Genomic DNA, 26,265 nt, shown 5'->3' with positions numbered 1-26,265 from the left:
AGGCGAGGAGCAGAACTGCGTTGCAACCCTACTTTTTTTATGATTTAAAGGTGTGTTAAAATGTACCAGCTGAGATTTTCAGGAAATCTATTATTTGGCTTACACAGTAAGCTATGCCTTGTGCACTGTGTTCTAGACAAAGTTGTATTTAAAAATGGCACACAAGGTTAGGAAACTTTACATGCCGCCGATGAGTAACCTGTGCTTTTATAAATACGATAGTATATATCCTATATACAGATGCTGGCCGCGAGCCTCCGGGAAGGCTGTTAGCCAGCCATCCACAGAAAGAAGGGAATAAAGATGGTGGGAAGCGTGGTGGAGGGTGCCAAACCTAGGCAGACTATTGATGCTAATCCCACAAGCACGGAAGCAAGAACACTCCTCTGGTCCCGAATAATCATCTTCACAGTCTCACAGAACTGGAAAGGAAAAAAAAAAAAAAAGGGAAAGATCAGGGTTAAAGGGGAGAGCTTTAAGCTGGAGACGCCCGCTCTCGCCATTGCAGAGCGGCCCTCACGCCCAGCCCCGACGCGGGCTCGCCGGGGCACAGCTCCGGGCGAAGGGCGGCTGGGGCAGCGGCTCACGGCCTGAGCTTCAGCCGCAGGGCTGCCCGCGGCTGCGGCACGAACGAGCCGCTTCGCAGCGCTTTAAGAGCGGCTCAACTCTCCGGCGAACTCAGCCTCGCCTTCCGCGCCACCTGAAGCCACCAGCGCCCGGCCGGCCGCCTCTCCGAGCCGCCCCGCAGAGCCCGCCGCGGGGAGAGGGGCCGGCGGCCCCCGCCGACCCCGTTTCGGGGAGCGGAGCGCCCAGCGCGGCCGCCGCCGCCAAGCGCCGGGAGCGCCCCGGCCGCCGCCTCCCCCGGCCGCTGCGCGCCGCCCCCGCTCCCCGTGGGGCTCGCCGGCGCCCGGGGCCGGCGCTCACCTTCTCGGTGCGGGAGCTGAGCGGGGCTCACCTTGTCGGTCTGGAAGCTGACCGGGGCTCCGTACCGGCAGTAGGTGACGAAGTGCTCGCAGTTGTTCCAGAGCAGGCTGTAGGCCGTGGCGCCCACCAGCTTCTCCGCCCGGCGGGCCGCCTCCTCGCTGCCCAGCACCTGGTCCTCGAAGAGCCGGTCCATGTGGTTGACCAGGATGCTGCCGCCGTAGGCGAAGTCCTCCACCGTGTCGACGCGGATGCTGGCCGTTTTGGTGATGACGCCCAGGATGAGCCGCTTGTTGGTCACCACCTGCTGGATCTGCCGGCGGTCGCCGGTGAAGGCGGGCAGGATGTCGGGCATCAGGTGGGCGACGCGGTTCTCGCCCAGGTAGATGCCGAAGTGGATGAAGAGGGTGCGGGGCACCTCCAGCAGGTCGCCCCGCTTGAAGCAGCTGGTGTCGTAGTAGCCGGGGGCCGGCGGCGGTTCCCCGCCGGAGCCCGCGGGCAGGGGCCGGACGTGGACGAGGAGCAGCAGCTTCTCCAGCAGCAGCGAGGCCGCCTGCGGCACCGGGTTCTTCATGGTCGGCGGGGGGAGCCCTCGCTGCTGCCGCCGCCGAGCAGCCCCCGCCGCCCGGCCCCGCTTTTCTAGGCTACCGGGCGGGGCGGGGCGGGCACCCGGGCCAGCCCACCGGCTGAGCGGCGTGCGGGGAGCGCCCGCCCCGAGGGGCGCCCGGGCTTTATTGGGGAGCGCGGCGGGCGCAGCCGGCCGGCCCGGCACCCCCCGGCCCCGCCTCGGCCGGCGGGCGGGAGCGGGGCCCGTAGCCCGGACCCGGCTGCCAGCCGCAGCTCTCCCCCGCCTGCCCCCGGCGCTGCCCCGGTGGAAGGGCAAGGAGGAGTGCGCTCGCAGCCCTTCACCCCCCCCCCCAGGGGTACGGCGGGGGGCTCCGGGGCCGCAGCCGCTCCCTTCACCCCTCCCCGCCGATGAGGACGCTGAGGGGCTCTGGGCGCCCGCCCCAGCAGCCGCCGGGCGAGGGGGGCAAGCGAGGAGGGCCGCGGTGCTGGCCCGGCGGCGAGGGAGCGGAGCGGGGCGGCTGCTGAGCGCGCCTTTCTTCCTCGGAAGAAAACGGGTCCCCGAGGAAGGGCGGGGGGGAGTCACTTTTATGAATTAACTGCCCGAAAGGTCCGGCAGCTAAGAGCGGGGGAAGGCGGCGGGGGGGTGTGTGTGTGCATTCCCGTGCGTTTTGGTTCATGCTGAGCCATTATGTAAATGGCCAAAGCCTGGCAACGGAGCCCACAAAAGAGCAGCCCTGGCAGGCCGACAAAGCCGCCCCGTCCGAGGCTAACAAGCTTCAGTAGCCGAGCAAATTCCCGCCCCCCCCCGGGGCCTGCGGGATGATGGATGGGGCGGGCATTCATCTCACCTGGAAGATGACAGGGCCCGGAGAGTGCCCGGGCCGGGGGCCGCGGCTGCAGCCTTTCACCGCCGCCCCCCGCCATTGCCCGCTGCAGCTCAGAGCGGGCCGGGGGGGAAGCAACGCTGGAGAAGGAGTTTGCTAGAGCATCTTCCCCCAAAGCCAGGCTCTAAAGCTGCCAAGTTGCCCGCTGTGGCTTCTTGCGGGTTGCGGATGCTCAGGCAAACACCGCAACAAGAAGAGGGAAGCGAGGAGTGCTAGCGCACAGGAAAGATGAGGCTTATCAGTAAGCCAAAGCAAGTTTGCCACTCCTCAGTGCAGAAAATATTTCAGGGGAGCAGGTTACCTCACTGCTCACCAGCAAGAAACGATGGCTGGTGTTGCCCTCCGATTTCTTCCTGCTCGGAGCAGAGAGCAGCTTCCCGGGGAAATGAAGATTATCCTCACCTTGCTTCACCTGCAAAGAGAGAGGCCCACAGTAACCTCTTGTTGGGTCACTGATTACAGGCCAGAGCCCCAGCACTTCTTACCAGAGCGATCAGGCATTTGGGATTTTCTCTGGAGAGTCTCGGCCAAATTTTTACGCAACAGAGGCTTAGCCCTCTTGAGCCCCCTACTTCAAATCACATCACTTACAAAAGAGAAAATACCTTATAGATGCAGCTCATGATTCTGGTAGGGACCCTGTGGATTAGCCACCAGCCACACATATAATTAAAACAGCATCTTTTCAAATCCAGATGCTTACATATATTTGGAAGGTTTGAAGCTTTTGCTTACGCTTACTAGTAAATAAAAACAAGGGGAGGAGGGGGAGCTTTTCTCATTTTTAACTAGTGCATTATCTTTAAGGGACTGGGGAAAAAGAAAAGATTAAAACCCCTCATCATGATAAAGGGTCTCACCCGTTTGGTGATGGTCACAGCAGCTGATCCAGAGCTGAAGCACAGCCAGGAGGTTATCAAAGATACACAGAAAGTCCTGGCACAGAAAGGTTCCCATCACCCTCCAGCAAGGATAAGCACTAGTCCTGCCCTGTGCTGCCATCCGAAGACACCCCCACACCTCTCCCTTTCCCAAAGCTGTCAAGGGAGCGTCTGGATGGCCTTTGTTGAAATAGGTGTTAGAGATGCTTCAGCCCCACAGTTCAGACTTCTCTCCCCTGCCCAAAGGAAGTTAGAGGAATTCAGCTGACCCCCCTGGCAGAAACAGACATTGCCCAACAGGATCTTTTACTTGGAGGCATCCTTTGTTTGCTTTCTTAATGCCAGTTACCTTTAATCCCAAAATCACCAGGGTCCATTTCAAGTAAATCCGGAAAGGAAACCAGATTGAAACCAAAGAAGAGGAATTGCAATGAGGAGACTCAAAAGTCTTACTGCATGGGAGGATTTCAAAAGAAAAAAGGTGAGCAGTGTGACATTTCTGCAGTGTAATTTCCTCATACCCGAGGCACTGACCAGCCTCCTCTCTTCCCCCCTCCCCAAACCACTTGCTCACTCTCGGCCCAGAAACCCCAAGGGACCAAGCACAAAAGGCGTCACACGGCAGACAGGTCCGTCAAAAGGCTTCGCTCCTCCAGCCAACACACCTACCCAGCGCGCGGCAAGTGAAATCCACCCAGGTAATGCTTCGCCACCACCTCGCAACTGTCCTGAGCGTTACTGCCTGCAAAGCGCTTAACACAACGTTATCAAAGTCATTTCTGAACAAAACCATTCAGAATCTTGAAAGGCAATCTGCAACCCAGCATTTTTGGCTTTCACACCTCAAGGGCTGTGCTTCTATCACTTTCACGCTGCCATGATGCAAAACAAAATTTAAGAGGTATACTTACAGTTATTTTTCCTGTACTCTGAAGGGGACACCCCCACCCCCCCATATTTTAGTGGAAAAATCGTTTCATTGAAGATGGCTAAACTGAAAATACACTTCGTGCCTCAAACACTCTGGCACATTCTTTTATCTTGGGTCACTTTCGTATAACAACTTTTGTACCTTTAATACAGAAATTGCAGTGGGAAAATCACTTTGAAATATTAAATATAACACAGCAAACACTGAAAAAGTATTTGGTTGGACTGGTAGCTGCTATAGATAGTTTCATGATAAAACCCATGATTTATTTTCAAGAGTTAGGTGAGATGCAGTAAGAAAGCTGCGAGAAGCAAGAGAAGGCAGCCTTTGTTTTGTAGTGCAGATGAGCCACGGCACAAAAACTTGCCAGGTAAGAGTTGTGAGCCAGCTTCCATTACACTGAAACTGTAGTATATTAGATGGATCCTTATTTTATATGCTAGACATTACTATTTCCATCCTGCCCACACAGCTAACACAGTAGGGAAAAAGTAGGACAGAAAGGGAACTGGAAGGGTAAGTTCTCACCTATCTGAGGAACAGCCCTGGTTTAACAAGCAGGCAAAATGTATTTTTTGACTGCCTGAAGTTAAACCAATGCAGGCTGCATACGTGCTCACCTTCCGAGCAAAATTTACGTTTTACCAAACTCTTCTCAATTACTCAGTCTCTACTGTAGATTAAGAAACAAATGCAGCTTTAACAAGCTTTCAGGTCAGCTGCGATTGCTGGAACAAGTACAGGTTCATGAATTCAAAACATGTTAAGGAGGTCAAGGAGGATAAAATCTTTGGATAGGGGTTTCTGGAGGCTATAATTTGCGAGAAAGTATCTGAAAAGCAACGCCACTTGGTTTAAGCTGGTGCGCTGAAAGAAATAATGGACAGAAAACATGTTTGTGAAGGATGGTTTCACAGCATCCAAAAGGGTAATTCCAGAGATAAAAAATAACGCCTTTGTATTCCCATTTCCAATCCATTTGAACACTGTACAATTCTTTTCAGCAAATTAGAGAAATATGTAGAGCGGTAAGTGACCAGCTCTCTGGAAAACAGTATCATTTACTTTTTCAGGTTTTGTATTTAACAAAGACTAGGGTCAGAACAGACAAAATCTGAAGGAAGAAGGGAACCAGCATGACAATGCACAAAATTGCAGGCAAATGAAACAACCTCAGAACGAACAAACCTTTGAACTACATGTCACACTCTTCTAAGAGAACAACATAAATGACTAAACCAAGTTTATACTTTATAAATGTTCACCTTTATTCAAAAATTATTGCATATACATTTACAGAGTCACTTAAGCAGCATATTGAGCAAATTGCAAATAATTACTGTAGCCTTTTTATCCTTATAGGTTTGCTGCTGAGGTCTACCGCTTTTTTATTTCCTCTCAATACCTTTGTCGTTTTGCTAAACTAACAGGCTTCCAAATTATTAACAACAGTTTTCTAACGAACAAGGACTGTAAACATAATAAAACAGCATGCCATTTTCCCTTTAAAGTTATGAAGTTGGATATTTTTCTGCAATGAAGTAATCACTCATTTTTTGACAACTAGACTGAACCATGCTGTATACACAGCATATACTTATACACAGCATATACTTATGACTCAGTAAGAGAATAACATGTTTAGATGGATAAAGCATTCACTTACGATACCTTCAATTCAGATGAACAAAACCACAGAAAAGGTGGGAACAATTCATTGTATAGTCCTCATTAGCAAGCAAGAGGCTAGGAGATTAGTAGTAACAGTAGCGCAGATTGATACTTAAGAACAACTAACAGGTATTTTGTAACTGTCACCAAAACGAGGTTTTCATTATTTTATCTGATATTAGTAATGTCTAATTTTGTCAGCACTAAACAATTAATACAGTCTCCCCAAAATAAAAATTTCTGAATATAAAATGCCTGAACGTGCAGAGTAATATTTATATGGCTTCTGTGGAGGAAATACAGTCAGTTATTGGGGCAAAATTTCCACCTTGATATTGTCCCAGCAAGTATGATACAGAATTCTAAGTCTCTGCTTAATCAGGTGAGGAAATTTAGGAGTATCCTAATTTGAACACGCTAGTAATGTTGTGCAGGAAGGGAGATGGGGAGGCGATAACTGGCAGTCAGAAGAGAGACGGAACACGCTGCATTCAGCATAGTATTCCTTCACAGCACGAGACAGACTTTTCTGTGGAAAGTTTGTGGACCTTTCTGTGGGAAGGGCAATGCAAATAACAGTTAAATGAACTTAATCCAGGCAGGATTCTGCTGCACAAGATGAGGACTTAGCAGCCCTGAAACAAAATGAGGTACCCCTCCACTGCCCAGCCCGCTTCCTCCCTGCCAGCACTGCACCATCACACCAGAGTGCAAGCGGGCGGACTAGCTCTCAGTACCCTCCCTTCCTCAGCTTCAAATTTATTCCCATGTCACGATCTCCGATTTACTACTAGTCAGTGCTTTCAACCAATGGATTAATTAGTAAGAAATGCTGGAAATTGTAATAATAAAGTCTGTCATTAATTGGACAAAGTGCTGGGAGTTTGGTGGATCACCACCAAAGGTCAGTATTTACTACCGGTCACTCTGTAACAGTAACAATTATTAATTTTCTCTGTTGCCCAATGGGGAAAGCTGTTCCCCAGTACCTGAGAGTGCTGGCTTCATAGCAATGCACAGCAGGTTACCCAGCCTCACTCTACGCACAGACAAACACAGCTGACAGGAGCTCAACTACATCAGGCCATTTAATTTTCAAATAAAGCTTGAGAGAAGGAAAAGAGATGGACTGAACAGGAGGTAATTTCCATCTTAGAACAAAGGTTATCTTGTCTCATAATTAAATGTTATGTTGCAATTTGATTAATTCTATTTTACAGGAAATAAATTAATTCTTCATCCAATGTATTATCGAGACAGGAAATGTTATCAGTCACAGACAAAGCTATTAGTCTGGTATTACTCAAAACATTTGCTAATCTGTGCCATATAGCTAAGCCTCTGAGAGATAACTGTCACTATTTTCTACTCTTTGACTTTTAAAAAAAAAAAAAACAAAAAAACTCTCTCAAGAAGCCAGTTCTTGTTTATAACATGTTTTTATACCACTCTGTTAAAAGCATATGTATTAAACACCTGCTACTCTATCAGTGATTTTAAATCAGGAACATTTTTAATCTGGAAATCCAACAGCATCTGTCCAAGTGCTTTGCCCTGGAAGAAAAAAAAAAAAAAACACAACAAACCAACATTTTACTATCTAAATATACCACCTTTCTAAATTAAGTTTTTAAAAATGGTTCAATAGGGTATTTTTCCTATAATCAGTGTAAGAAGTCAGTATGTTTTGTAAGTTTTATGGGTATTTATCTCTACATATATATAAATTTTAGGTGAGTTTTATCAAATTGTCGGTTATCCAAAGTTGTATTTACCTTTTCCATTTACTTGGCTTTCTCACTTGTGAATCGATATAATTAAGGAAAACTATACAATTGCGTTTTCAAAGCATCTAAACCTGAACAGATTGAACAGTTTCTTCAATTTATTTGGTACCTAGTGCTAAAATCTATTTTGGATTCAGTTCTGCTATCCAATTCATACATAGCATCACCTTATTTTGTGAACAGGCTTCTTGATATGCTGAGAGTATTTGTACACTTAAGCTTACTTCTCAGCCTATGGTGGCAGAACTGTGCTTTGCTGTAGCCATAGGATTGCCGCATTAAGGGATCTCATTTTCAGGTTTAGAGGTTTCAAATATTTAATACTCAAATCGTACACCTGAAAAAAATATTAGTTTCAGATTCACATAATATGGTCAACACAAAAGATCTCCTATCCATCTGTTTTTCTCTTTCAGATTTAGGTTAATTATCAGTATTTTAACTAAAGGAGTTCTAGGCCAAGCTAGGAGTTGTTGTACAATTAATGGTTCCTGTATGTACCAGGAAACAACCAGAATTGCCTAGTGAATCTGCATTCTCCAAAATATGACAGACTTTTTGAGAAGCTCATTTTACTGGTGCATCTAAAAAACACAAGTAGCACATCATAAAGAACGTAACCAATTTGAAGACTCTCTTAATAGTTTCTTGTGCATGTCTTTATCACCAAATGTTCTAAGTCAACTTTCTACTTCCCTATCTTTTTGTCAAACCTTAAAACAGTTAAGTAGATAATGTATATTAACAGGAAATTAAAAGGAACTAGAAAGTCAAAACCAAAAGCTTACCGTTCCAGCCCAAAAGTTGGTTATAAAGAGACTGTGTAATACATAGTTATAAAAGATAACTACATTAAAATCAATGCTTTGATACATGCCTGTGGGTCACTTCTTAGGGATGCTGTGCCACCACCACCAAGGGAATTCTTCAGAACAAAATTTAATCCATGGATTCCTGGCAACTCGTATCTGTAAAATAAAATCTACACATTGTTTCTCACAAAATTTTGAAAGAAACACTTGTACAGAACATCAAGCAAAAGACAGCGTGCAAAAACTTCATGCTTGTGACTGCATCCCCTGCTGCTGAGTCAAGGCTAAAAGCTAACTGAAGGTTAACCCATGGCCTTCCTTGCCTTCTTGTTCCTTCCCCTTACACCTAATCAACAGTCCTTAATAGTTTTAAAGTAGGACTATCAAGTAATCATTCTCCCCTTTTTCAACTTCAAAAATCATTAATTTCTAATGAGGTGGTTTTCTACATGTTTTTTTCCTAAGAGTTAAAGCCCCCATAGAAAGCTCCAGAGGCAAGAGGTTCAAGATCCAATATGAACTCAGTTCTGATACTGAGTTCTGAACCCTAGTTCTGATACTGAAAAATACAATCACTTGATTCCTGTAACTCACTTTTGCTAACAAAGGCCACCAGCTAATTGGGAAGACATCCTCTTTATTACTGAGAAATAACTACGAGTGACTAGATCAAATTCTTATGACCAACTACAGGTGATTTTATAGCAAATGAGAAGTAGAGCTACATTGCAATGCTTTCTTGAAGCCATGTACTTTGTTCAGATAAAGTTTTATTTTAGTGTGACAGACCTATTTTTTTTTGTTCCATTTGCCTCTCCCTGCACAGTTTTTCAGTGTTTTGTCATCTTCCTTGTATTCTCTCCATTTTTCTTTGGTTTTGCTTTCCTCCAACATTTTCTTTGTTTAAGGAACTCAACAGCTTTTCTTTTTTCCATACAAAAGGGTTTAATCAGAACACCAGCAAGACACGAGGAATAACGGAGAAAGATGATATCCAATTCTTGTTCTGTCTCCAGATGTTTGACTGCTGCAATTTAAATCATGCTTCCTCCAACACCACCTATTTTTCTTTAGTCATCTATCTGATCTTCATCTGTTTGGAACATATTCTTCAAATCTGTCCTCCGAAGTAGCTGGAATTTCTCGCAGTGCTCCTGTACTGCCAGTTTTGTCACTCTGAGGCTTATCTTTTTCAGCTCCTTTTTAGCATTGTGGAAATTACGGCTGTTGCTGATATTCACAGCTCTATATGCCCTTGTATCTTGGGCATATGACCCAAACCTTTCATGGAAGGAGATGTGGTCAGCCTATGATTCTGCTGAGCGGCCTGGCAAACACTTTAGTTCTCATTACGCTCTTGCAAGTAGTAGTCACGAAGTCTCTGTGCCTGTCTCCTGGGCAGGGAGTTTTCACTGTTCCTTATACTCTTTCATCACCACACTCTACTTTAGTATTAACATTTATTGGTTGTTATTAAGAAGAAAACTGGTGTTAGCATTCTGTTGACCTTCCTTGAAAACTAGTTGCCAGGCAACATTATCACACTTAAAGGCAAATCCATTGGGAAGGCAGGAAAGTTCAATTCATCCAACAGTGCTCTACTAGACAACAGGAATATGAAGAATAAAGCCATTTCCACAATAAGTCATCTACATAATTTAGTAAATTTAATAGCATAATCAACTACTTAGCAGGATCAGAGGAGCCCACAAAATTTTCAAATAAAACCTCAATATAAATTACCAATAACCACATATCGTAAGAGCTAGAGGTCTACCAAAATACTACACTGTAAATTTTACCCTGAAAAACTGACAAAGGCTGCCAGGCAGCAAGCGACTTCACAACTGGCAGATCTCTCCACGAGAACTAGACTAATGGAATATGTATTCCAGAAGCTAATACCTCAGCTCTCAAGAGAGTTTCATGAAAATCAATCATTTAAAAAAAAAAAAAAAAAGTCAGGAGAAATTGAAGAGCATACAAAAGCAGAAGCAAATGACAAAAAGAGTGGAAGAATTTAATTTCACTTTCAGCAGTAATTCTGGCAGAGGGAGTATGTAATACAAGCAACAGATCTTAATTTGGAACCTTACAGAATGGCACATTCACTTCAAGTACTCTGAGGAAATATTCACAGTGAGATACTCTAGCTAACACTCCAGGATTACAAAAAAATATACAAAGGGCAGCATTTTCAATATTTTAAGGCCTGTCTGAAGCATCTGAGTATCCAAAATATTTCTGCACAGAATACACTCCCACAATAAAAAAACCCCACTATAACCATCATAATAGTCTTAAGCAGCAACAACACATCAAACAAAATGCTGGCATGCATTTACCCAGCATAATTAAGCAATTTAAGCTTGATTAACTGAGATCTAAAAGGAAGAAAATATTATCTCATTGTACAATTCAATCAAAAGTTTTAGGAGCTGCTTTTAAGAAGCACAGAAAACAAATAAACCCTTCAAAGAATACTGTGACAGAAACCAATAAAACAAGGAAAATTCACTGTTCTAACTGAACTCCTATGCTTATGCACAATGGGGTGCCTCCTTAATTACTTCCTTTAAAGTGCTGTCTGTATATATTCAAAGAAGTCAGGTTTCCTTGTGAATTTTCCATTAAAAATGCATGGAAATAATAATGGTACAAAAATTGTTTAGTGCATTCAAGTCAAGAGAAAGACAGGATTCCTCCCATCAGATGAAAGCAGGAATTGAACCCATAGGCTAAAATAGGTATTTGCATATGAGATATACTGTAGAGAAGTAATTTTTTTTCCCCATAGTAAATATACATACAAAAAAGCAATCTTGGAAGCATCAGTATCCACGTTTCTTGTTCTTCAGCTTTTAGTAAAAATATCCCATTAAGAAGAAATCAGCTCTCATATTTTCATTTCTGAGCACTGGAATGCTCTCAAAACATAAAGATAACCATATTTCAGAAGATGAAACCAGCAAATTCTCACACATCATTCTACTACCCTTTTTAAATGACTGACCTATTACCATTAAAGGAAAAGGTTTTTTATTCCATTTCTTAAGATTATCAGATCTCAATTTATAAAAGTCTTGTATACAAAACATCACCCAGATAACCTAGTAGTAACACAGAGGGCAAGACGGCTAACGGGGAAAAGAAGAAAAAATAAAAACCTTTCACATGCAGTATTATCTTCTAGCTACTCATCTTACTACACCATTGACACTATTTTTAATGATGGTACCAGTCAGAATTCAAGAACCTGACATCCTTTTCTAAACTTAGAGCAAATTTCTGCTTGAATACTGCTATCTCTTCCTTACCCTTACTTAGATTGGTCTGACCTTTCACGCTGAGCTTGTGCATCACTCCTATGATTAACTGTTAAGAATGTACTCTATGGGGGGGGGGGGGGGGAAGCAATCACATAGGCCTGGGGGTATGGAGGGGAGGGATTTTAAAGACCCTCTTTTGTTACTATGTTACCTGAAAATCTGAACTTTATGAGTTGTTAAGTGTTCTCTATCAAAATAATCCCACCTTTGCTGTTTAGTACACCTATTTAATCGCTTTAATGAAAAAGAATGAAAGGCAACTGGTTGATAATCTCAGTTCTGTGGTGAGGCAGAGCCATGGTTGGTAAGTTTTCAGTAGCAAAACTAATACATATTTTTTAACCACTCACAATTTAACTAAAGGAAATGAAGGAGAACAAAAAAGTAAGGTAGCTCTCTTTATGACAGTTAAAGCAAAAAAACAAACAAGTAATTTAAAAAGAAACTATACAATCTGAAGCACATGAGCATAATCCTTATAATCCTAAATATTTCCACAAAAGGATTTATTCTTTTTCCCCAGTAGTTTTTCAATTCACTCACAGAGCTCCATTATCACATCATTAAAGGAAGCCAAACCCAGGAACAGATAATCTAATTAATCAAAATAAACTGGCTTCATCCAGACACAGCAAATTTCAACTTTTATTTATGAACATAAACAGCATTAAGGAACGACAATGAATCAATTTCTAAAAGTATCATTAGGAGGCATGACATTTTTCATTTCTTCCCTTCTCTGCTCTGTTGTGAGGAAATTCAATTACATTTCTTGGTATCACAATTTATTAGATACACAGATTTGTTAGCACTTATGAAACAGTGGGTGAGATCTGCAGTGAGCCACTTGGGAGGAAGACAAAGAACAACACTTAACACAAAGATCAGGGGTTAAAATAACTCCAGTCTCTCTCTGAGCTTTGAGCTGCACCTTTCTGACTCAAGGTCTTTGAACAAGCAAAAAGACACCTATGGAAATATATAATGATTTTGGCAGCATCTCCATATTTGCAGAAAAATTGACTCTATCAAAACAGGTTTTAGAAGACGAATGGTTTGTTGCAATATTAAACTTTTGTTTGTTTTTAAAGAGAGATGAAGGTTTAAAATCTGTTGACTGTTTCATTGGACATCCTTAGAAGAATGAGCCCTATTTACCTCATGCTGCAAGAACAGTGTATGTCTCATTTGCCAGTCCCCAGAAGGACCCTAAGCATCAGATGAACATACCATGAAAACAAAAATGTTATGCATGCTGTCTGCTGGCAGAGGATATTCTTTTGTAGATGAATACCAGGTAAAAGTGTCCTGCTTAGGATGTATTCTTTCACATTTTAAAAAGGGAAATTAGCAGTGGTTTTTTCTTCAAATTCTGGTTTGGTATATGGGGCAAAAAAAGTGGGTGAGAGTGGGGTACTTGAAGGAATACTTTCTCTCAAGTGAGAGAAATTCATAAAGATTAAAATGTTTTGCAGAGATATAGATAGGATAAGGCATGTTTCTGATGGAAGATCAGGTAAGTTTGGGCTCCAGTCTATTACTGGCTGTGTGAACGTCTTTCTGGTGGTGTTTCAGGGATTTCAAACTCCCAGATGTGCAGTGGTCCTGAGGCTTGGGAAGCTTCAGTTACTAAGGCTCCTGCAGCCTCCAAATGGTTTAAGACCAATCGAAAGATACATTTCTCAAAGGGCATTAGAAGTTATTTCTATTTTGTAGAGACATTCTGTACTGGAACAAAACAAAGAAATAGCACCAAAACTAATATTCCAATTCTGGGAATTTAAATGCCTTCACTAAACAGATTCACTGCCTTTGTCCAACTTCAGGGGAGGCCCAAGTTCATGTTCTTTTTCAATGACTATTGCTCAAGTTGTTATTTAAAAAGACAAACATACATTAAAAAAATATCGAAGACAATACACACAGGTTTGCAATATTTTTGTTAACATACCTCAAGATAACTTACTGGTATCATACAACTGTGGACTGAGCAGCAAGATACTCACCTTGTTACTAGCTGTTCTTCAGGTTTTTCTTGCTCTAAAAGGTGTTGGAAGTAATTCTCCAGGGCTTGAGCAGTTAAAGTTTTCTTTAGGTATGGATAGTAGAGGGGATGCCGTGCTATCACACCTGTTAGGCATATCTGGCGTTAGTTGGAATAGGAGCTGTTAAAACCAAGTTGTATTTATCCTTTCAAAACTGGTTTGAGGTCCTCCTCTTAACTGAAACTGTACATATGGATCCTCTTTAATGAGCTCCTGAATAAAAAACAGTAGTATGACAGCTTTCCCCCTGTCAGTAGGGAGGTAGTGTGGAGCATGACATGAACGAATGCTCCCGAACTAAGTGATTATTGGACTTTTTCTGGCTGCAACAAGTCCCTGCCACTGAAGACACCTGAAGAACAACAACAACGTTGCAACAAACAACCCACATGCAGTTGTCTTCCCCTAAATGGTTTGCAAGACTTAAACAAGTAACCACAGTTAACCCTAACAAGGCATGACCAGTAACTGAAGGTTTTGTCCTTGCCCCACTCCTTGCATGAGGTCCCGACGTAAGCGTAAGAAATCATAATTACATTTTTATTGCTGTTAGTACGCTTTCATATGCTTCAGGTAACTTTATGCAAAGCTGAGGTTCCATAGCAGGATCAGGAAAGCAGATTTGTGTCACAGGGATCTTTTTGTCTGTGGACTTCAAAACTAAATTAATCTTAGACGTCAAGTTTGTTGTTGTTCCTTAATAAAGCAGTAGCGTTTTTATATCTGAGGAAGTCTGTTAGTTATGTATCATTCCTGATTTGCAACAGTGGTCAACCATGGGGAAAGGAAGAAAAAAAAAAAAAAACCCCACACCACAACATTCCTTCATTCTTCAACCCAAAAAACAGTTTCACAAACAAGGACAAGAAAACTACATTCCTAAATACAAATGAACAAAATTCATCAGTTTCAGCACGACAACTAATAGCAAATCAAATCCCAAACGCACCTTTAATTCATACTGAGCTTTGAACACCACACGCTCTCATCTTCCAACAAGAGAGCCAATTGTTGCATGCAGAAGTAAGGAATAGAAGGAATTATTAAACAATGCAAGAAGCAGAACAATCAATGTAAAGAGACCGTACACTGAAATATACCATTTGGATTAACAATATAATCAAAAACATTCTCTTACATGCAAGAACGACTTTGGTATTTCTTCCTAACACTGTCAATGTTTCAGTCATGTACATGCTACAAAATTCATGTATGGAAATAATTACACATGACCAGACAACCAAGAGATTATATTACATAACACACACACACGAAGAAGTAGCAACTAATGTGTAAAGAAAACCTCCAAAAGGCATTTCTTAACTTTGGGGAGCTCAACTTTGCAACCCTAAACAAAGATCGATCTTTGTAGTATGACATGCAATAAATTTCTTCTCAGTACCTCAGATTTCAACAGCTGCTAAACAGAAAGCTACAGATATTTCATTAGTAAAATGCTTGTTTTGTATGGATTATTTTTTGTTTCAGCACAGAGACAATTAAAAAAAAAAAAAATCAAGTGATGCAAGATATTTCCAAAAAATTAAGAGCACTTGATACATAACTCTTATTTAAGAATCTTACATCACTTCAGAAAGCAAGAAAAAGAAAAATACCTATGTTTGCAGAGTTGCCTTTGTCTCCACTTCTAGTATAGGCAAGATCTTCTAAGCGGTAAGTATGTGGACCACTTGGCAGATCTATACAATATAAAAATGAATACATTTTAATGATAGCTACAAATAATAGCACGTTTTGAAGAAATAACTGTCACTTTAAGCGTGTACTTTCTGCGCTGTCCACAGCACTCCTGAAAACTTTTCCAATGCTTTCTTCCCACAGGAACACCCAGAGAACAAGAGGTGAGGCTGGGGGCCAAAATGACAATATTGATCCCTCCTGCTCCGTCTCCCAAATCCCTTTTACCTTTTTACAGCCAAATGCTGTGGCAGGCATACCCTCTTCCAGCACCCTTGAATATGAAAATTTATCTTGGTCTTAGCAATGTGGTATCTCTGAAGGAAGCATAGCTTCCATATGACAAATGACATATTTGTCTTTTCTTGACTAGCTGACAACTTTTGTCCCCTTAACACACAGATCTCTTTGCTTCCAGTACAGGTGGAAAATCCATGTAGTTGCTACTGTCCTGATAATTCTGTAATGTCTGTTTATTCTGATAATGTCTGTAGAAAACAGTCACAATTTAGAATTCCTTTTCAAGACAACATATGTTTCTCACTTTCATACAGAGTTGTAACAGTTACTCATTCAGCTGCATAGAAGAAACACAAGGTTTCTTTTTCAAATTACTAATTTTGTAAATATCTTAGTATTATTTAAGAAAAGGTCATAAACCGTCATAAATGCATGCTCTATAGAAGCCAATCTTATTTTTTTTAACTTGTCAATGTCCGAGTATTGGACTTTCAAGCCTTTGGGAACATGAAGATTGTTACACTTCATTGAACAAAGTTCATATTAAGTGTTATGTTTATCCATCTACATACAAAAAAAAAAAATCAAACCCACTCCTGCCCAAATCCAGAAATGTGTGATCCACACAGTTTATATGCGAGGTTTGATGGTTAAGTTACACGGCACAGACCTCCTGCAATCATCGATTAGCAAGAGTAGTAGACCCTCACCGCCTAGTTTCTGTTCCCCAAAGGGAGAGACGAAACACTCAGCTTTGCCACCGAGTTTCAGTTAGTCGCTGATAGGAGCATAATACTGAAACTGGAAGCGCAGGTTATATCCCAGTTTTTAGGTGGCAAGATTCTAGTAATTCCCAGCCAGTTTTGCTTCTGATCCAACTCCCCTACAGCCATATGAGCTGTCCTGCCATCCCTGGCTTTTCAGTCCCAGCATCTCTAACACCCATCGAGGCTCCTGACTCCCAGTAGTCTTCTCACCCCTCAGCTGCCCTCTCCTCTGTCCCCTTCCTGTCGTTTTCTCATCCTTCTGCGCTGGAGTGGTAGCTCTCCCCCTCTCTGCTCCTCAGACACCAGCAGGGGGAACATGCAGAGCAGGGAAGCGCCCGTCTTCTGCTTTGCTTTCTGTCGCAGCTGCTGGTGCCGCAGCTACTGGCGGCAGCCATGGGAAGCAACCGACAAACGTCCAATTTTTTTTTTTTTTTTTCTTTTTTGTAAAACACCAAACAGCTCAGCCCTGGGCACATGCTTGTCGCAGAAAATTTCAGTCTAATGTGTTAAAAACTGTCAGATTTTAAGGAATTGAAGAGAGCGTCTTGTAAACCAATTATGTTGGACAAACTTCACATTGCAACACACAATGCAATTTGAAAATGCAGTCTACCTTTTTCTGTATTGTTATTGCTTCTGCTGAGGATATAAAATTAGTGTGTTGTTTAGGGGTTTGTTTGGGGTTTTTGGGGGGTTTGAGTTTTTGATTGGGTTTTTTTGTTTGTTTTGTTTTTTTAAATTTTAGGGAATAAAAGACCCAACACTAAAGATATTATGCTCTAAATGTGTCACGTATGGAATGCTGGCCAAAGGCAGACTATATTAAGAAGTGCAACTACACCGATTTAAATTGGACCACAGGATACCAATGAATGTCTAAGTTACACTTAAAATCAAATTAACACTGTAGTAAGTTCCAGTACGATTTAAAGTGCACCTACTATTAACACATGGATAGATAGCACTTTGCAAACTGTGTCAAGCGATGAGGTAAACCCAGCCCTAGCCAAATCACCATTACCTTCAACTCCTTCCTGTCCACAGAGAATTGCTAACCCTTAGACATAAGCCAGGCTGACATAAAGAGCTCCAGCAAAGCTGGGTAAGACAGAAACTATGCCCAAGTCCTACTGGCTGCGGTTTTTACTGTCCCTATCACAAAGGGAGGCTGCAAGTCTGTGGCAGTGGTAGTTGGACAGATCCAAAAGTTCATTTGGGTACAGGGTGGTAGATAACTGTGGATGACAAAAATGCCTCACTACAACATTGACACATAATTTGTATAGCGTATCTTGAACTAAGATTCATGGTACTTATTTGGTTGAAACAGATCAGGCAACACTTACAAGAGTAGGTTTACTGGCACATTTGAGTGGCAATAACAGGGAAAACAATAATGAACAACTGGGGGGTCACCACAGCACCGTCTACCAACACAGCTGGATCAGATCTTTCTGATCCATCTACTCACACCCCAAACAACAATGTAGCAATGTTAAACTGCTTTAATTAAGACTTAAATTTTATAATGTAGATCAGATCGCTGTCAAAGGTGAGCTGAAAGAGTGATTATAGTTTAGTTAACACAAAAGGTTCTTTCACTGTTAGTCACGGTAGCATGAAATTTGAAATGGTGAAAGCATACAATGAAGGAGTTAACACAGGGGGTTTGTTTTGAGCTTGATGCTCACAGTCTTTTCCGTGTTCACTCCCATTAAAAATGCAAGCAGAAATGAAAACTGGCAGAAAATATTAAAGGTTGTATTTATTTTATTGGGGAATATTATTTTTGGTTAAACAGCTTCATCAGGAGAGGATCTGAAAAAGTCCATCTAAAGCTCATTGTTCATTTTGGACAAGACTATCACACTTCATATAACACAGAAATCACCTTATTTTTAAGACTTTTTTTTTTTTCTTTCAATACACAATTCAAGAAAAAAAACTTAGTGTTTCTTCAGAGGTTGAAGTATGATGATGATTAAACTGTGTAAGCTGTAGAAGTCTCTTCTCCATCAGACATTTTACACAGGCAGTCTCTGACAGTCTCCCTTTAAACAAAACCAGTTCAAAAAAGCATTCTGGTGTTCTCATTTATTATTACCCTAATTGATTTATCCTTCATGATCTGTTTATCTGGAAATTGTTTTCATTTAATAAACATCTTAAACAAATCTACAAAAGAATTCCCTTCAAAGCTAGGGCAAATGGTAAATTCAAATTCCACCCTCCCAGAACCACATCTAGCAGCATTTTTGAAATCCATTTTCGCATATTTCTCTTATCTGCTCAAAGACAACTAACAGTCCCTCACCCTTGGAGATAACCAGGAAACTAAGAAAAATACTTGCCTCCTCACTAAATGCTGACAGAAAGTGTTTTAGCAGAAGTTACTCCTTTTACAGTCTAACCCATTTGTCCATTTCTCATCCATGCTGTCCATGCATTAAGCCACAGAAGTAGGTATTTAGTCACATACAGAAAACATTTCTATTTACAACTAAGGGCAAAAGTTTAGAGATCCTTCTCAGGGGAAACAATCAGAGGAGCTCTGCTGTCCCTCAAAAGTGGGGTTTTGCCTGAATAAAGCCTGAAGAATTCAGTACTTAAATGCTGATGTCGGGCACCTCAAAAGTTTTCTCAAATGATAAGAAGGCAATGGGGAGTCTTTTTGTTTCTCCAATATTCAGCACTGTAGTCACCTTGGGAAAAAAAAAAATACCAAGACCTTTGCTAACCCCTTTATTAAATGGAACAATGACTTCCTGTTCCTTAACTTGCCCAGCCTGATGGTGCAAATCCCCCACTGCCCTCCTGGGAACTCCCAGGTATCAGACAGATTCTGGTGTGACATTAGATTTGCAACAGACTTAAGAACTCAAAACTTAACAACTCAAAATATATTTAAGAGTTTAGCTGGTTTTGCACAACATGTGAATCATCGCATTGAAGAGATGTTTGAATAGATAGGGAAAATCAGGCATCCAGTATCAGAGACTTTCAAATGGCAATAAACACTAGTCATACATGTATTTCAGATTTTCTCTATATGATACAGAACATTTCCTACTAACTTATAAATAGCTGTTACACTGTTCTATTACCAGTTTTGAGAAGTACTACTCACCTGTATCTGGAATCCAGAATAACTCTTAACATATTGGTGCCTTCACAGCTTTAATTTTTTTTGTATACACAGACTTAAATACCTGAATTACTCTTTCAGCATTAGTATTATTTTTAGAAATATTACCAACAAGTAATCTTTAGGTACAGTCACCTGATTTAGATTTGAAAATATCTATCCACAGCTTTAAATTAATTCTCTCATTTCTCTGGCAAGCAGGAATAAGGTGATAAAGATTCTGTTTAGACCAAAAGGGAATTATGAAGTGTGCTATACGTTAAGAAATACTGTACATAGTTCTGCCACTAGAAAGAACATAAAAGTTTTCAAGTGTCTAGCACTTTCAATAATCTGTAACCTAGTACCTAGCTTGTATGAAAAACTGATTGAACACTTCCTTTTCATTGAAGACATCCTGACCTGCTCCATTCAGCTCACTGGTTTGCCCTTCTCAAGTTTCTTCTTTCTGCAGAGAATTTAGTTAGACAAGCGTAACAGCAACACAGGAATTATCACGCTGGATCATTAGCCTAGTGTGTTTTCTTTAGAAGTCACCAGTTCCAGGTTGATCCCATTCTTGTTCATTTTGTGAAGGCTGCCATATGGAATAGGGCCAAATTTTAATTATCTAAATGCTAAGCATTCTGTAAGACTGTCCTCCATTCTGAACACAACTATTTTGATGTAAGGTAAAACCAACTATTTCCACGACTAACAAAGTAAGACTGCAGTATACTTTGAAACCATGTTTCAATTTCAAGCCAGCATTCAACTGTCTTCAGTTGTGTCTAAGGCTTAGGTTTTTTGAGTAACAATTTACATACATATTTGTCATATTCTCAAGTACATTTTATACTGTGTGATGCTAACCTCCTTCCTTCCAAGAAGAGTAGCTTAAGTGTTTTGCAACGGACTTAAAAATATAAAGAGGTAAAATATATTTCACAGACAAAATCTAGCACATGATTTTCCGGAACAAAGACAGCAATGATACATTCACAAATAAAAAGATGAACATACCTTTAAATTCACTGCTAGTCTTAGGTGGATCAAATGAAACAACCTCATCTGATGTAAACTCAAGATCCTCCTCAAATGTCTCAACATGCTGCCCATTTAAAAATAGGCTGATCTGGAAAAAAAATACCCATTTTCAAACCGTCAAATTAGAAATCCAGTGTGACATGAATAAATAAAGCGTATTTCTAATTAAGTATTGATCTGGCACATTTTCAGTAACAGCTTTACGGATAAGGTTCTGTTGCTCCCTTTCAAAGTCACAATAACAGTAATTATCCATTATAAACCTAAAAGAAATCTTTGTGTAGGGAAAAAAGCATAAAAATCAAAGAAATGCTCTATCCAGTTGGTTATGTTTTAAAGGAAAACAAATCTCTTTCCATCTCTCTATATACAGCAGCACTACATGGAATTTTGTGTCACAACTCTTGACAGTTGGATCCCAAAACTTGAAAGCTTCCAGCTCTTCCATGATATAACACCCTTTTCTTCTTAACATCACTATCCGTATTAATGACAAACTTCTGTTTGGATCCTATATTCGCCTTCAAATAAATTTTGTGAAAGCAACTCATAAAAAATAAATTAATACTGGATATTTTTGTTTATGTTGAGATGAAAACATGAAACAAAAAAATGCCATGCTGTTCATCTTGCATGATGAGCTCCCCCGCCCCCTTCCAAAGAAATATGAAAAAATACATAGTCAAGTGTGCTACTTCATTAGCTGATTGGGCTATTCTCTTAAGATGTAAGCAAATGTTTCTCTGGTTAAATCATATAGCACAATCATGTAGAAAAATCAACTGCATTCATTTCATCTGCATTGGAGGACTCCCAGTACTAAAGACTCAGACATAAAATCAGGTTACACTGCCACAACAAAACAATATACACCAACTTAGCTTACAGCAGTTATCAGCACTCAGTTGTCAGCAAATGCAAGATAATTCTACTCAGCCCGCTTTCTTGATTGTTCTTAGAGAATAGCTAACACTGACAAAGGCCTCCAATGCTTATGCAAGACGAAGATTAAAAAAAAAAATCAGAAAAGCTGTTCTTGCCTTTAGTAGTTTTACTAGAATTTTAATCCCTAGGGAAAAGTTTTATGTTACTTTTTCAACATGAAAAAGCACACATGGAAAATAACTGCTGTTTGCACTGTAAAACCACTGGTGATCGATGATAAAATCAGGATACTTGCATAAGAGCAGTGGAAACAACAAACAACATACTGAATCCAAACTGACACCCAGGAAGGTGTTATCAAACACAAAACAAAAGAACCCACTGTGGCAATGGTAACATATCTGAAAATCTCCTTATGGAGTATTTTTGGTTTTAGGTCAAATGCTGAACTAGAGCAACTAGACTCTTTGCAGCTGAACTTCCAACCTAGAAAAGTAGTTCATTCATACCTTCCTTACTCTGTAATCTCTAGCTAGACCATTGTTGTTAATACATGGCTAAAACTTTGAATCCAGGACTTGAATCACTTGCACCACACTTTTACATAACCTTTAATATTACTGCAGTACAACAGTGATAGGTCACACAGCATTTTGTTAATAGAGTATCATTCATCAGATTAGTTACCTAGAGCAAGGACTTTGATTTTCTGTATTGAAGAGGGTAGATGAGACACTGCTTGCTTTCCCTGCTAAAACAGGTTACTATTTGATCTCAATGACATTTTCCCAACTCTAGAACACAGTGCTAATTAGTAAGTTTACATTTAATTTGATGAACAAAACAGTGGTAGGCTAAACTTTCATAAAGATAATAATTTCATATTAAACTTGGCAAAGACAAGCCATTTGTATAAAGCAAAATAAGTGACAATAAAAATAAGTACTTGAACTTCTTTAAACTACAAGAAAGGTGGAGTTTTTTTAATGCTTTTCTACTATGCGCAGTTTTAATAAGTAAACAGCATCTCCTCTGTAAAATCAATGTTCAATTATTTCCTACTAATGCAGAGTACTACTCAAAGAAAAATGTAATATTTGGGCTTATTTGCGCTAAGCACTGAATGCATGTTAAAAATGAAAATGAAACAGTCCTTTTCTGAAATGCTTAGAACACTTAAATTGATTACTGATAGTAATTTTTACAAAGTTGGTTTATTTAATCATTTGGGTTTTGTTTGTTTGTTTTCTCCTCCCCCTTCACTTGCTGCCTGTGCTCCTAAGGCTTCCCTTCACCACCCTACGCAGAAGCCTGTCGCAGTACTTGCGGTCCAACACAGACCAACGTTCTGGCCTTTGGCCACTTTCTGGATGGTGAATGAGTGAGAAAGCTCTCACTGAGTGAGAAGCATCATTATTAGGATGCCTTGTCATAAGATGCATGCAACAGCTAAAAGTCAGTTAAAGGCCTCTGAAAAAGAAGAGCATATATGCAGTTTTATCTGCCGCGTCCAAAGGATAAATTAAGTATCTGATGGCATTCAGAAAAGCAGAGACCAACATTTATAAATGCAAACATTTTACGTTTTCAGTAAAACCAGTTTCTTCAAGTTTATCTTGAAGACTTCAAAGGTACCTGCATAACAGAAAAGAAGTGGGGCTCTAGCTCAACATTTCATCTTACACTATAATTTCTCACCTAGGACTGCCTAGTCATCTGAACCGTAACTTCTCAGACTGAAAGAAACTATTGTTATGAACTGAATAGGGCCACAGAGATCGATCTCATTCACAGACCTCTCCCTGATACTCATCACAACAGTCACACAGGCTTTCATAATTTTACAGGTTTTGTAACACAGGCAGAGCAGAAATTACTATTCCTATTTTCATAGACAGGGTATTTGGAAGAAAAGGCCCGACTCTCTGTTAAGGTAAAACCTGTGTGAATCAGAAGAAATTCACTGTTTCTAATAGTTATTTCTAGTAGTATACACAAAAAAAGTAGACACCCCCCTGCTCCTCCTCCCTTCCCCACAAAAGTCAGAAGATGTGTCCAGGTTCATAAGATTAATGTTCAACTCTCTGAACAGCCAATTGCCTTCTCTTTAAAGAGGGACCATTAACTTTCAAAAAATACATCATTTTCATAAGCAGTCTTTGCAAATGCAGTAAAAATAATTCAAGCCTACAATTCTAGGAACCTGAAAAGTTCAGCTTTGATGCAAGGTATTTCAAAATTCACAGCAATTAAAATGCAAAGTTGGCAAGTTCAACTGTTGTAAAACATTCTGTGTGAATAACATTAGTCTCTGGAAAAATATTTTTCAATCAAAGTTACCAGAATACTTTGCAGTTTTAGGACTCAAAGTCACTGAAAAATGCCAGAGTCAGCAGAATTTTTCAAATTACTTCAAAGAGAACAGAGCAGGCTTTAAGCAGTAAGTCTTACCTGAACATTGCTTTTGGGATAATAGAAGAAAAATGGTTTCAAAACTGGAGACCTAGACACACAAAAAAACAAGCATAAATGCATTTAACCAGAAATTAACAAAAACATCAGATCATACATCTTTAGACCATTCATACACCAGACAAATAAGTGGAAAATTAAAAGCTATTTAGCCATGATTAGCAATGGTTTTCCAAACAATTTTGGAAAGCCTGCGAAGTGCAGAAATTCCTTAAATTTCATTATTAAGAAAATAAGATTTTGGTGTTTTTGTTTTTGTTTTTTTTTTAAAAGAACATTTGGGGGGGAGTAGCAAAAATAGCAAAAATATTTTCTTGAAAAGGATTCACTTCATGATATTGAAGTCTATTGCACTGTGATTAGCCCCACATTGACACCTAGGCTAGTTACACAGAGCTACTGGAAATGTATCTACAGTTTCTTCCCCCATCTCCATATGCAAGACAGACATACTGAAATATTTGCTTAGGGATGGGGAAGTTTTAGATGCTCTCATGAATAAGTATGGAAAGGTGAGCATATAAATCACCAGCAGATTTTAGTCATATCTAGAAAAATACTGAATCAAACCAGGAATTTTCTTTTTTTTTTAATATGCTCAACATTATTCTGTTCGGCTCACTCACGTAATGGATTCATGCTAACATTTTATGGGATGTTCTGGGACACCTGACCTCACATTTCTAGGTGAAGTGGGCTGGTACAGACATAAATTTGCTATGCCCATATTCCAAACTAACAGGTATAAGAGAAATCTGGTCCAGAAATCTGCATGTATTGGCACACGCTTGAGCTACTGCCCTGCCATAAACTCACATTTAAAGTTCTTCCTACAGCTCATTAAGCAAAGACATTGTCATGAGCCGATCAGAGACTTACATAACTCATATTCAATAATTCAATTAAGAATTTTACTATTTGCATACATGTCTTGTAGCACTATGGTCTTGTTATCAGTTATTAAGCATAGTGTGCAATGGAAAGACTTTAGTTGCTTCTGTGGTTGCTATCTCAAGGTGGGGAAGCTTGTGACGGTGAGTGGTAGGAACACCACCGTCACACGTTGCAAGAAGTTAATGATCAGAAGTTAACTTACACTCTGGGGCGCCCTCCAACAAGTCCAGTGAGGCCAGGTGCTGGAAATGGAAGTTAATTCACAAAAGAACTGTTAAAGCCATCTTCAAAACACCAGAGCTCATAGCTTACCATAGCTTGAATCATTCCTATAATGCAGATTTAATAAATACTGGGAAATATCTAGCAAATTACATATATTCTCATAAATAAACAAACATGAACATTTTATGTTAGAGTTAAAAAGGCAAAACATGTAAAAGGTACTGTGACTTTTTTTACAAAAAAAAATTGTTTCAAAATGTGCAAAGTATAAACAAATTTGGAAGAACCTAAAGATAATTTTGTATACCAATGCCAGTCAGGTGATACATTTGATAGAAAAGGAACTTAGCTTTGGGTTTTTTATTGGTGCTGTTTTATTTACTTTTAACAAGAACAGAGAAACAATTCTGACCTGAACCATTGTTTGTTTTAATATGACTTTTTTTATTAGATTAACTGTTTCAGATTAACTTGCATTTTTCTCTTTAGCATTATCACTAGCTAACTTCACTTTTTTTAAGGTGCTGGGTACTGCAGATACTATTCTCTCTCTATGATACGTAGGTAATTTAGGTGCTTAAGTCACTAGCATGACCCTAGATCTGCAGTAAGTCAGCACTGTGATTAGACTCTTGTTTATTCTCAGTATCAGGTTGCCAGGCTTTACTACCATTAAACACATCTACCCAGCTCAGTGCTTCTGAGAGAAACAGTTCTGCTCTCATCCGAGCATAGCTTCTCACCCTGCTTTCTGGCATGGATAGCATGCATACACAATACATCAGAGCTCCATATAGTATTGCAGGGGACAGAAACTGTAAAGTGCATACATTAAATCAGTCCAGGAATTAACAAGTGTGTTTAGCAATCTCTTAGAAACAAATGCTGTGGAAAGTTGCCCACACGGTATATTGACCCAAATTAATCCTGGCTAAGATGGGCTTCATGCCTCCTCCAGGTGTGAAGTCTCTCTGTGCTCCAAACAGATTAAAAGCCACATAACCGTGTCATTGTGGTACTAAGCTCACACTGATAACCTCTACTCCTCAGCAGACTGTTTTAGCTTGGATTCAGCGCCTTGGTAA

The 26,265-nt window shown here is 40.5% G+C and overlaps 2 protein-coding genes across 2 annotated transcripts in view; both read right to left on the bottom strand.

The window, feature by feature from the left end:
* Positions 1-269: 269 nt before the first annotated feature.
* LRAT (lecithin retinol acyltransferase) lies at positions 270-1,495 on the bottom strand. Its single transcript, XM_075709740.1, has 2 exons — positions 956-1,495; positions 270-422 (listed from the first exon to the last, which is right to left on the bottom strand). The coding sequence occupies exons 1-2, from the start codon at positions 1,493-1,495 to the stop codon at positions 270-272; spliced, it is 693 nt and encodes a 230-aa protein (XP_075565855.1).
* A 6,994-nt stretch (positions 1,496-8,489) lies between these two features.
* Positions 8,490-26,265, bottom strand: part of LOC104034360 (uncharacterized) — a 62,601-nt gene continuing 44,825 nt past the window's right edge. The window contains exons 14-19 of the mRNA XM_075709486.1: positions 25,158-25,197; positions 24,041-24,092; positions 20,681-20,792; positions 15,445-15,528; positions 13,790-13,913; positions 8,490-8,610 (exon numbers count right to left, since the gene is read on the bottom strand). Coding sequence (XP_075565601.1) covers positions 8,490-8,610; positions 13,790-13,913; positions 15,445-15,528; positions 20,681-20,792; positions 24,041-24,092; positions 25,158-25,197 — 533 coding nt within the window. The remainder of the gene's footprint in view (positions 8,611-13,789; positions 13,914-15,444; positions 15,529-20,680; positions 20,793-24,040; positions 24,093-25,157; positions 25,198-26,265) is intronic.

Source organism: Pelecanus crispus, chromosome 4 (genome assembly GCF_030463565.1).
Source record: "Pelecanus crispus isolate bPelCri1 chromosome 4, bPelCri1.pri, whole genome shotgun sequence".
NCBI classification, from domain to species: domain Eukaryota; kingdom Metazoa; phylum Chordata; class Aves; order Pelecaniformes; family Pelecanidae; genus Pelecanus; species Pelecanus crispus.
Note: the sequence above shows the minus strand (reverse complement) of the source record. Positions and strands in the feature narration are given on the sequence as shown.

Bases quoted from the DNA above. Each gene is read 5' to 3' on its own strand.
- LRAT (XM_075709740.1), bottom strand. From the start codon at position 1,495: ATGAAGAACCCGGTGCCGCAGGCGGCCTCGCTGCTGCTGGAGAAGCTG. The intron at 423-955 runs GTGAGCCCCGCT...TTTCCTTTCCAG, and splicing joins TCAGCTTCCAGACCGACAAG to TTCTGTGAGACTGTGAAGAT.